The sequence below is a fragment of the Bos javanicus genome, chromosome 11 (genome assembly GCF_032452875.1).
Source record: "Bos javanicus breed banteng chromosome 11, ARS-OSU_banteng_1.0, whole genome shotgun sequence".
Classification (NCBI taxonomy): domain Eukaryota; kingdom Metazoa; phylum Chordata; class Mammalia; order Artiodactyla; family Bovidae; genus Bos; species Bos javanicus.
In genome coordinates this window covers 25,931,143-25,943,863 of record NC_083878.1, presented here as the reverse complement: position 1 = coordinate 25,943,863, position 12,721 = coordinate 25,931,143, and the positions used below count along the sequence as shown (strand labels likewise).

The following is a 12,721-nucleotide window of genomic DNA, read 5'->3' as shown; positions in this document are numbered from 1 at the left end:
CATAGAAAGCAAACTTATGGTTACCAAAGGGGCTCATGGGGTGGGGGGGGGGGGAGGTAAATTACTAGTTTGGGATTAACATATACACACTATTACATATCAAATAGATCACCAACAAGGACCTTCTGTGTAGCACGTATCTTTTAATAACCTATAATGGAAAATAATCTAAAACAAGTGTGTAGGTGACAATCACTTTGGTGCACACCTGAAACTAGCAGAACATTGTAAATGAACTATTCTTCAATTTTTAAAAATGGTTATTTAAAAAATATGTCTTCTCTGTTTGTAGAATTGTAATACTTATTATTTTATCATTTTTGTAAATTACTAGAAATATTTCTTATGCTATTGTGAGTGAAGTATAAGTGAGTTCTTTTTATACTAATTTTCTGTTAATTTGGCTAAATAACTTTAAAATGTTGATTTCCTTTTCTTACTGTTCACTTAAAAAAAATTTTTTTTTAATTTTTAGGTAGAGTCCAAACAGTGTATCAGCTGAGTCATGATATTGATGTTGGTCGTTTCCAAACACTAATGGAATGTTTAACTGGCACTTTTGAAGAAGTGAAAATTTTAGCATTTGATCTTCTGATGAAGTTACCAAAAACATTTGTACAATTTCAGGTATTTGGACTTTTCTTCTGTAAGTGTAAATGTGATGTATGCATGAAAAATTTCTGTCTTAGCAGCAGATAAAGCAGTCTGTGGATTGTCCAGGTTCTTTGCTTCTGCCTTCTTGCATCTTCTGTTTCAGTTATTACTACCTCTCCAGATGCAGGTGGTGGGATGGCAAAGGTAGGGATGGGTAGTGGGGCTGGAGGAAATGTTGTAAGAGAAAGAAAATCCAAATCAGTGAGCTTTGCTTTTTTAAAAACTTGTTTTGATAACAAGGGAAGTGTAGGAAGCAGTAGGTTTTATTGTTTACAAGATTATCGATAGATTTCAGTAAACTGTGGTCTCCCCAGTTCCCCTGGACCTGTTAATATTCGATCAAAACACATCACTTACAGTAACTTGATTTTTTTTTGAGATAATCTCTCTGCTTCGTGGACTGGGACGTGCCTGTAAGTGAGGTAGAGAACATGTTTCTGATGTTCCAATAAGCAATAGCTAAACTGAGACTGAAACTCAGAGTACTTGAGGTTAACAACAGTTCTCTCCCTGGGCGTTCTACCCCAACCCCCACGCTTTGCCTCATGCCTTGCTCGTCCTACCTCGGGGTGAGAATCAAAGATGGGCTCAGGAATGAAGGCACAGCTTGGGAATGGGTCTTCAGGGGGACCCCATAGCCCAGGTATTTGACTCTACCTTTGAGACCTAATCTTGGGCAGTGAAGTCACCAGTAGCGGTGGGGTGCCTGGCTCTAGAGCTTTACTGTGGCTCCTGTGGGAGCTCTATAGAGGCCACGGGAGCCTTCAGGGGTAGCAGCTGAGCCATCGTCTGGGCTCCAGCTATTAGGCTCTTGTAGATGCAGTGGGATTCTGTAGGAGTTCGTGTCAGAGAGCCCAGGGGGTTTCCACTGCTTCTGGAGGACATTGCAAAACCTCAGACATCTCTTCTGATTTGGCTTCAAATTGAGAGTTGCTCTGTAGTGTCTGCTTGTCCTGGCAGTCTTTCAGGGGCCTTGATGAACAGAAGCTTCTTCAGTGCTTAGGCTGCTCATTTTTGTACTTTATGAGTTTTTAAAGAAGATGCTTTCTCTTTCTTTTTCTCTCCTTCTACCAACCCTTGCCTCTTACCTTTCATCACACTGTAGCTTTGTATCATATATATAACTGTGCATCAGTCTTAACTATTTTCAGAGTATCTGGAGTGGAGAAAGGTATATATTATTGTACCTATGTGAAATACCTGGTTCTCACATGAACTGTGTAACTATTTTGATAAACATGTGCATGGTATAGAGACACAAACTATAGAATTCAGGAACTTAGGACATATGGCTTGCTCTAGGATTCTGGTGGTTATATATTTGGTCTGGCTTGTGTATTAGTAAACTGGTCCTAAGAATAGGCATTTGAGACTTTAAAATATTAATTACACATTATACTTTCAAAGTCTTTGAGTAGAACCTATGTAGTATATAATTAACGTTTTAATATAGTTAACTTGAAAACATTGTTTGAATGCTGGCCTAATCTCTCTAAGGACCTGTATATTCGTATTTTGATGGCATGCATATCTTTCAAATATATGACTTTACTACTCACCTAGTCTCTTGCACTTCTTTCTTTTGGAGCTACATATCCAAGGTCTTTTTGTTGTGTTTTGCCTGTCCTGAAATGAAAGAACAAAGGTGCTGTTTTAAATTCCAAAGGCTATTTATTTTGTTTCTTACTAATTGGCTAGTTAGGCAGTTTAGGGACTTATTGTCAGTTACAAAAAATGATTTAGATGCCTGATTGATTTCTTTCTAATGTTTATTTAGATTTGAGCTTCTGACCAGTGTCTTTCAGTTTTTTAGGTCATAAAAAATTAAGCATGAAACAGCAAAGAATTTAAGTAAAAGTAAGCTATATTTGAATCTATTACCTGATATTTGAAGACATTATTAAATATTGATATATCTATGATCAAATTCAAAATTACATTTATGATTTTTTCCCTTATATTAAACAGTTATGAGATAATTTTATTAGATTGAATATTATTGAGCAACAAAACCCTGAGTGGTGAAACAAACAACTTGTTAACCGTGGAGCTGGGACTAGGATCCATGTCTCTGTCCTCAGCCCCGTGCCCTTCCATGCGTTATTACAGTGACCTGCCCTTTGTCCTGTCTTCTTGAGGACAGGCTGTGTGAGTGGATATTTAGATGAGACACAGCTGTGGGAGCTGATGCAGAGTTTCTGAGGTTGATCTTATCACTCTGCTTTTCACACATACATGTGGAGCTTTGCCAGGAACAGCCTGATGAGTTTGTATTTTCATTGTTGTTCAGTTGCTAAGTTGTATCTGACTCTTTGCAACCCCATGAACTGCAGCCTGACAAGCTTTCCTGTGTTTCCCTATCTCCCAGAGTTTGCTTAAACTCATGTCCATTGAGTCGGTGATGCCATCCAACCATCTTATCCTCTGTCACCCGCCCCCCCACCCCCAACTCCCTGCTTCTCCTCCTGCCCTCAATCTTTCCCAGCATCAGGGTTTTTTTCCCAGTGAGTTGGCTCTTCCTATCAGGTGTTCAAAGTATTGGCGCTTCAGCTCAGCATCAGTCCTTCCAATAAATATTCAAGGTTGATTTTCTTTAGGGTTGACTGGTTTGATGTCCCTGCAGCCCAAGGGATTCTCAAGAGTCTTCTCTAGCACCACAATTCAAAAATATCAATTCTTTGCCACTCAGCCTTCATGTGTATGTGTGTTTTTCTCCTTTGAACTAGCTCTATAGGAATCAGCTGGGGAGAAGGGCAGGAGGTTGATGCCCAGTAAAATAAACCTTTCTTGCCATGTAAAAGAACTTGGGCTATACAGAAATAATGACGATGATCTGGTTATGGTCATAGCAGAATTTCTACAGGAAAAAGTATACTTTTGCTGAAGAAAAAGTTTTTCTTTTTGAATTTCCCAACTGAAATTACTTTCAAGACTTGCATCACTAGAACTGATTAAAGTGAAGTTGCTCAGTTGTGTCCGACTCTTTGCGACCCCATGGACTGTAGCCTACCAGGCTCCTCCATCCATTGGATTTTCCAGGCAAGAATACTGGAGTGGGTTGCCATTTCCTTCTCCAGGAGATCTTCCCGACCCAGGGATTGAACCCAGGTCTCCCGCATTGTAGGCAGACGCTTTACCGTCTGAGCTACCAGGGAAGATCTCTAGAAGTGATTAATAATCATTTAATTAATAAAAACATCAGCCTGTCTTCAGGGAATTAGCGTTCATATTGAGTTACAGTTGTGTGGCAAGCTCTGTCTTTAAATATGTGTTTTTCCTTCAAATTAAAGAAATGTTTCAGCGACAATGACTGAGTCTCTGCTTTATCCTAGGGTTCAGTGAAACTGCAAGGCTTATTCCAAGCAGCTCTGGAGCTTAGTACCAGCACCAAACCGTATGACTGTGTAACAGCTTCCTACCTACTGAACTTCTTAATCTGGCAGAATGCTTTGCCGTCATCACTGTCTGCTTACTTAAAAACTCAGCGGGTTGCATGTGGAGATGGAGATAAGTCTGCTGCTGTGGTAGAAAGTAACACATTAATAGGTTCGTATTGAGGAAATGACCTTTTGCTTTTCCTTATCAAAACCAGTATCTTACTCTCTCACTGTTCATATGGTTAGGATATCTAATGGTTAAACACTTACTCTGTGGTTTTTTCTTTTACTTAAGAGTTTACCAGCTTAATAGTTTACCAGCATGTAAGTATATCATGGATTTCTCCTTTGCACATAAATAGTTTATTCAACTATATTATTTCTAAACAGAGGATTCATGTTAAATAAGTACATATGAAAATGTACATTACTAGAGCTTTTATATAAATAAGACTTTGCTTTGTTTACCAAAAATGTACTTTTTTCTCTGCAGAAATTTTACTATGACTGTAGCCAGATCAGGCTTCCCTTATGGCTCAGTTGGTAAAGAATCCGCCTGCAATGTGGGAGACCTGGGTTTGATCCCTGGGTTGGGAAGATCCCCTGGAGAAGGGAAAAGCTACCACTCCAGTATTCTGGCCTGGAAAATTCCATGGACTGTATAGTCTATGGAGCTGCAAAGAGTCGGACATGACTAAGTGACTCACTTCACATAGCCAGTTCATCTTTGTTAATTTTATGTAGAGCAAAGTTCCTCTGTCTGTTGGGGTTTATATTTTAACTGGCTAACACACTCTTGCCTTTTGCTCTTTCCATATAGCCAGTTCCAAAACCTAGGATCTGAGTTGTTTTAGATCTTTAGACCTAATGATTTTACTTCTTTTTTTTTTTCTTTTTAAATTTTATTTTATTTTTAAACTTTACATAATTGTATTAGTTTTGCCAAATATCAAAATGAATCCGCCACAGGTATACATGTGTTCCCCATCCTGAACCCTCCTCCCGCCTCCCTCCCCATACCATCCCTCTGGGTCATCCCAGTGCACTAGCCCCAAGCATCCAGTACCGTGCATCGAACCTGGACTGGCGACTCGTTTCTTACCTGATATTTTACATGTTTCAATGCCATTCTCCCAAATCTTCCCACCCTCTCCCTCTCCCACAGAGTCCAAAAGACTGTTCTATACATCAGTGTCTTTTTTGCTGTCTTGTACACCAGGTTATTGTTACCATCTTTCTAAATTCCATATATATGCGTTAGTATACTGTATTGATGTTTTTCCTTCTGGCTTACTTCACTGTATAATAGGCTCCAGTTTCATCCACCTCATTAGAACTGATTCAAATGTATTCTTTTTAATGGCTAAGTAATACTCCATTGTGTATATGTACCACAGCTTTCTTATCCATTCATCTGCTGATGGACATCTAGGTTGCTTCCATGTCCTGGCTATTATAAACAGTGCTGCGATGAACATTGGGATACACGTGTCTCTTTCCCTTCTGGTTTCCTCAGTGTGTATGCCTAGCAGTGGGATTGCTGGGTCATAAGGCAGTTCTATTTCCTGTTTTTTAAGGAATCTCCACACTGTTCTCCATAGTGGCTGTACTAGTTTGCATTCCCACCAACAGTGTAAGAGGGTTCCCTTTTCTCCACACCCTCTCCAGCATTTATTATTTGTAGACTTTTGGATCGCAGCCATTCTGACTGGTGTGAAATGGTACCTCATAGTGGTTTTGATTTGCATTTCTCTGATAATGAGTGATGTTGAGCATCTTTTCATGTGTTTGTTAGCCATCTGTATGTCTTCTTTGGAGAAATGTCTATTTAGTTCTTTGGCCCATTTTTTGATTGGGTCATTTATTTTTCTGGAGTTGAGCTGTAGGAGTTGCTTGTATATTTTTGAGATTAGTTGTTTGTCAGTTGCTTCATTTGCTATTATTTTCTCCCATTCTGAAGGCTGTCTTTTCACCTTGCTAATAGTTTCCTTTGATGTGCAGAAGCTTTTAAGGTTAATTAGGTCCCATTTGTTTATTTTTGCTTTTATTTCCAATATTCTGGGAGGTGGGTCATAGAGGATCCTGCTGTGATGTATGTCAGAGAGTGTTTTGCCTATGTTCTCCTCTAGGAGTTTTATAGTTTCTGGTCTTACGTTTAGATCTTTAATCCATTTTGAGTTTATTTTTGTGTATGGTGTTAGAAAGTGGTCTAGTTTCATTCTTTTACAAGTGGTTGACCAGATTTCCCAGCACAACTTGTTAAAGAGATTGTCTTTAATCCATTGTATATTCTTGCCTCCTTTGTCAAAGATAAAGTGTCCATATGTGCGTGGATTTATCTCTGGGCTTTCTATTTTGTTCCATTGATCAATATTTCTGTCTTTGTGCCAGTACCATACTGTCTTGATAACTGTGGCTTTGTAGTAGAGCCTGAAGTCAGGTAGGTTGATTCCTCCAGTTCCATTCTTCTTTCTCAAGATCGCTTTGGCTATTCGAGGTTTTTTGTATTTCCATACAAATTGTGAAATTATTTGTTCTAGCTCTGTGAAGAATACTGTTGGTAGCTTGATAGGGATTGCATTGAATCTATAAATTGCTTTGGGTAGTATACTCATTTTCACTATATTGATTCTTCCAATCCATGAACATGGTATATTTCTCCATCTATTAGTGTCTTCTTTGATTTCTTTCACCAGTGTTTTATAGTTTTCTATATATAGGTCTTTAGTTTCTTTAGGTAGATATATTCCTAAGTATTTTATTCTTTCCGTTGCAATGGTGAATGGAATTGTTTCCTTAATTTCTCTTTCTGTTTTCTCATTATTAGTGTATAGGAATGCAAGGGATTTCTGTGTGTTGATTTTATATCCTGCAACTTTACTATAGTCATTGATTATGTCTAGTAATTTTCTGGTGGATAGACCTAATGATTTTAAACAAATATTTGTTGGAGGTTATTTTATCCTATTGAGTCTTCATTTTGGAATTGTACTATAAATAAAGACAGATAGGAATTTTATTAAGTAAAACAAAGGTCAGATCTAGAAAGAAAGGTGAACAGTGTTCTAAAATGGTGGAAAAAGCCACGAAAAAGAGAACTAATAATGGGAGAGAATTAGGAGCCATAGATAGTTCTGGTAGAGATGTAGCCATAGAGCTTGGCACAGAGAGATGACGTTGCCGTGGAAGGTGACATGTGCCCAACTCTAATTGTTTCAGGGCCGGGTTCCAGAGGAGACCCTGATAAGATGATAAGACGAGGTCTACAACTGGGGTGAACTGGGGAGTTCATGCTTCATGAAGAGGCTTTTAAGTCCAAGACATTTTAAAATTTCATAAAATATTTAAAACATAAAAAGTATATATATAGAATACATATATATAGAGAATCTAAATAGTAATAGTATAAAAATTTCACAAGGTATCCCAAGCTTGTGATATCACAAGCTAGGTGATAACACCTAGCTTAAGTAGTGTAGTGCACCCATAGCATTGAAGCCTCTTGCTTATCCTAGTTCCCTCCTCTCACCTTCTAATTATTGCCCTATGTTTAATATTAATCTTTTGTCTTGCTTTTACCAAGATTTTACTACCTATTTATATATTATATTTTCTTTGATTAATACATGATTATGAATATTATATAGTCCTATATATATTATACAAATTTACTACAATGTATTAAAGCATTCTCCTATTGATGAACTTCTTTTTTCTATATAAGTAATGCCAATGTGAAATGCTTGTTATTCTTGTTATGTTATTAGATATAACTTCTAATGCATATGTCTAAGAGTTTATGATAAACAGAAAAGTAGCCTAGTCATAAAATATATGCATCTTCAACTTTACTAGGTGATGTCAAGTAGATTTTCAGTTTACACTCCCACCCACCAATAAATTAGGAGAATTGTAGTGCATCACTATAACTTGCTATTATCAGATTTAAAAAATTTGCAGAATATCAAATGGTGTCTCATGTGGTTTCATCTCGCATTTTCCTGATTACTAATGTAATTGGGCATCTTTTTACATGTTTATAAGCCATTCACTTCTACCCCTGCTAGGAAATGCATTTTCATGCCATTTGTTCAGTTTTATGTGGGGTTGTTTGTCTTTCCCCAAATGATTTTTGGGAATTCTTTAAATTTTCTAAATATGAATAATTTACTGGTTATACACAATTCTGAAACTTAAAATATAACCCTCTCCTGAATGGTGAGGGGAGACATCCACCCTGCTAGATAACTGGATGTCCACATGCAGAAGAACAAAATTTGACGCAGTACCTCATACTATATGCAAAAATTAGCTTAAAATGGATTAAAGAGCTACATGCGAGAGTTAAACAATAAAACTCTTAGAATAAAACCTAGGTGTAAATCTTTGTGATCTTGAGTAAAGTAGATAAATTGGATTTTGAAACTTTGACACACAAATTTGAAACTTTTGTGTGTCAAGGATGCCAACAAGAAAGTTAGAAGACAACCTGTAGAGTGGGAAAAATATTTGCAAATAATTTTATTTGTTAAGGGCCTTGTATCTAGAATATATAAGGAACTTTTACAACTCACTAATAAAAGGATATAACCAAATTAAAAAACAGACAAAGGTAGCCTAGGTAGACTATTCTCTATCTATATAAGTAGATTCAAGAAATTTCTGGAGGGATTGACACACTGAATGTACTTTAAGCACCTTCTATGAAGATTCTTTCTCCCAGATAATCTTTTGATTTATAAGCTTAGTATTTTGATACTACAAGCTTTGTATTATATTTAGTGACAAGAGGACACGTACCTAAAATTTAAATATTCTATGTGTCTGGGTAGTTATGGGAAAACTGTATGTATAATGAAACTATATGTATAAGAATAATATATATGTAATAAAATTGTAATAATATCTAGAATCTATTTTATATACAAAAAAAAAAAAAAACAGACAAAGAATCTGAATAGATATTCCTCCAAAAAACATGAATATAAACAATAAGTGGATGAAAAGATGCTTAGCATCTTTAGCTGTTGCTGCTGCTGCTAAGTCGCTTCAGTCATGTCTGACTCTGTGCGACCCCATAGACGGCAGCCCACCAGGCTCCCCCATCCCTGGAATACTCCAGGCAAGAATACTGGAGTGGGTTGCCATTTCCTTCTCCAATGCATGAAACTGAAAAAGTGAAAGTGAAGTTGCTCAGTTGTGTCCGACTCTTAGCGTCCCCATGGACTGCAGCCCACCAGGCTCCTCCGTCCATGGGATTTTCCAGGCAAGAGTACTGGAGTGGGGTGCCATTGCCTTCTCCCTTTAGCTGTTAGGAACATGCAAATCAAAATCACAATGAGGAAGTACTGCACACTCAGTAAGATGGCTATAATTAAAGAAAAAATAGGTGATAACTAGTGTTGATGAGGATTCAGAAAAAATGGATCTCTCCTACAGACTGTTGATGGGAACGTAAACTGGTCTGGTCCCTTTGGAAAAAGATGTCTAGTTTCTCGAAAGGGTAAACATAGAATTTCCATATGACTCCACAGTTCCTCTCTTGGACATTGTCTTAGTCAGCTCAGGCTGCTTTAACAAGATACCATGAGCGGATAACTTAAACAACAGGCATTTATTTCTCACAGTTCTGGCAGCTGCGAAGATCAAGATTACAGGGTCAAGTGATTTGGTTCCTGGTGAGAACCCTCTTCCTGATTTGTAGAAAGCAGTCTTCTCAGTCTGCTCTCTCATGCAGGAGAGAGCAAGCTCTGGTCTCTCCTCCTCCTGTTATAAGGACACTAATCCCATCATGGGGGTCCCACTGTCATGACCTTAGCTAAACCTGATTACTTCCTAAAGATGCTACCTCTGAATACCATTGCAATGAGGGTGAGGGTTTCAACATGAGTTTGGGGCAAGGGCAGGGAGACACAGACATTCAGTCCATTATGGGCATTTAGTGAAGAAAAGTAAAAACTGTGTCCGGACAAAAATTGTGTGTGAATGTTCATAGCAGCATGATTCATAATAGCCAAAAAGTGGAAACAACTCACATGTCTATCATCCAATAAACGGATAAATAAAATGTCGTTTATCCATGCAATGGACTGTTATTCAGCTGTTTAAAGTAATGAAATATACATGCTATAACATGGATGAACTTTGAAAGAAGCCACATATTGTATGATTAGATTTATATGGTTGTGTCCAGAATAGGCAGAAAACAGGCAAGTGATGGCCTAGGCTGAGGGAGGTGAGAGGCACAGGGAAGGGAGTGTCTGGCAGTGGATAAAGCTTTTCTGAGGGGGGCAGATTAAAATGTTCCAAAACTCACTGCGGTGGTGGGTTTTGCACATAGCTGTGAATATCCTAAAAACCATTGACTTGTACACTTTGAATGTATAAATTGTATGGTGTGTGAGTCATAGCTCAATAAAACCGTTATTTTATTTTATTTTTAAAATTTTATTTTATTTTTAAACTTTACAATATTGTATTAGTTTTGCCAAATATCGAAATGAATCCGCCACAGGTATACCTGTGTTCCCCATCCTGAACCATCCTCCCTCCTCCCTCCCCATACCCTCCCTCTGGATCGTCCCAGTGCACCAGCCCCAAGCATCCAGTAGCGCATGGCATATGGGCCTGGGATTTGCTAACCCAGATATAGGATGCCTAGGAGGAATGATCCAGAATGAATGCTGTAAATGGATCCAGGAAGTCAGGGCAGAGACACGGGTTCTGCCTTAACTGGAAATGGAGAACAGGCTGGATAAGCTTGGATAATCTCTTTTTTCATTCAGAAACCTCTAGTATAAAATTCAGTTGAGTTGGATGTCTTTGTGGGAACTGTTCTGCTTTGCACAGATTTGTAAATGTGTTTTTAAACTGGTGTTATTTTGGTGGGTTTTGTTTTGTTTTGCATTTTTTAGTTATCAAATGCTTGTTGGAAAATCTTGAGGAAGAAGTATCTCGGGCTGAAAATTCTCTGCTTCAGGCAGCAGCGTCATTTCCAATGTATGGGCGGGTCCACTGTATAACAGGAGCTTTGCGAAAGCTGCCTCTGAAGTAAGTATATCCCCCTGTCGTCTCCTGAATACTCACTTCTGAGCTTTAAACTCCTGTTGGAATGTGTCTTGGGAAAGGAACATATTGCCTTAAAGATAATTAAAAATGAAAACATATATACATATACTTTGTGTCTTACATATTTCATGGATGGCATGATTTTGAAACCCAAATTCCTTTGATCCCTTTTGTCTGTTTCCATCTTGAAAATGTGGTTTTGGCTTTTCGTATAAATTCCTCTCACATCCTTGTTGCAGCAGCCTGCAGTTGGTGAGTGAGTGGAGACCCGTGGTGGAGAAGCTCCTTGTGACCTCCTATAGGCTCTCGGCCGTGGTGTCTCCAGTCATTCAGAGCTCCTCCCCAGAAGGCCTCATCCCCAATGACACTGATGCAGGTCAGTAAAGGGAAAAAGCTAGAATTACTGTGTTTTTTCCCTTACTCATTTCTTCAGAGAGATAGGTTAAATGGGGGACAAAGACATTATTATTATGACTGGTGATATTTCCGCCTATTGGGTAATATTTTTTAACTATAAAAAAATAACCTAGGTAAATAAATAGTCAGGTGGTCAGCAAGGTGCTTCCTTCTCCGGGGTAAATTGGATTTTATAATATTGTCATTTCAGAATACAGCCTACCAGGTTTGTATTCTGGTTGGGACTGGGGAAGCGGGCCGTATAAATTAGAGAGCAGTTGATGGGGTTCAGTAGAGAAGGCAGCTTGTTGGGAATCTGGGATAGGCAAAGACCACTGGACACAAAGGCCATTTAAATGAAAAAAAAAAAAAATTGGAAGAGACGCTCAGAATGTCCAGAATTGAACTCATGAAATTTCATCTTTCTTTCCCTCCCCTCTTTTATCTTTGCAAACTGTTCTACCAGAGACCTGTTTGTGCAAGTCAGGAGCTAGGGCTGCCCGACATCTCCCCTTTACTCCTATCTAGCCTATCTCCACGTTCTTTCAGTGGTGCCCCTTAAATATCTGTTACATCTCTTCTTCTTTTATCTGCATCTTCTTACCTTACTGCAGGCTTTTATCCTCTCTTGTTTCCCCACATCTGCTCTCATCTCCTTCCATTTCCTTTTTACTACATCCAAAGTAATCTTTTCTAGTCATATCATTTATCATGTTACTCATTATCTTTACTTAACCCTTGTGCTCTGCCCATCCCCCTTCCTTTTTATTTAAAACATGTTAGTGGCTAGATTCTATAATAATTTCGTTCCTACTGCCCTGCCAGTCTTGTCTCTTAGCACTCTCCCCTTCCCATAGATTTCTCCTTCATTGGAGTTGTTGCAATTTAACCGGGAGTTTTGTCTATGATTTCCTCCCTTGCACTCGGCACAGTGCCTGGTAGAAGTAGATATCCAATGAATAGTTGTCATAATGAATAAACAATTGCTGCAAGTATAGGAACTAAATTCAACGCCTGCAATGTCCTAGTGGCATATGTATGCAACAGTCCCCTCTTATCTTAGGGGTAGATGTTCGAAGACCCCCAGTGGATGCCTGACAATGCAGATAGTACCCATACTTATGATAACATGTTTTTTCCTAAACATACACACTTATAAAATTTAACTTACAAATTAGGCACAGTAAGAGGTTAACAGTGATAACCAGTAATAGTAAGCATTAAGT

The 12,721-nt window shown here is 38.3% G+C and overlaps 1 protein-coding gene across 7 annotated transcripts in view; it reads left to right on the top strand.

The window, feature by feature from the left end:
• The window catches only part of THADA (THADA armadillo repeat containing), a 337,352-nt gene that overhangs the window by 36,911 nt on the left and 287,720 nt on the right, over positions 1-12,721 (top strand). For 6 of the 7 annotated variants that reach the window (XR_009739347.1, XM_061432209.1, XM_061432204.1 and 3 more), the window contains 4 exons: positions 476-627; positions 3,987-4,200; positions 10,946-11,081; positions 11,339-11,475. Coding sequence is in view for 6 of the 7 variants with exons in the window: in XM_061432209.1 (XP_061288193.1) it covers positions 476-627; positions 3,987-4,200; positions 10,946-11,081; positions 11,339-11,475 (639 nt within the window). In the remaining variant the exon portion in view is untranslated. The remainder of the gene's footprint in view (positions 1-475; positions 628-3,986; positions 4,201-10,945; positions 11,082-11,338; positions 11,476-12,721) is intronic. The other variant, XM_061432207.1, reaches the window with a different exon arrangement.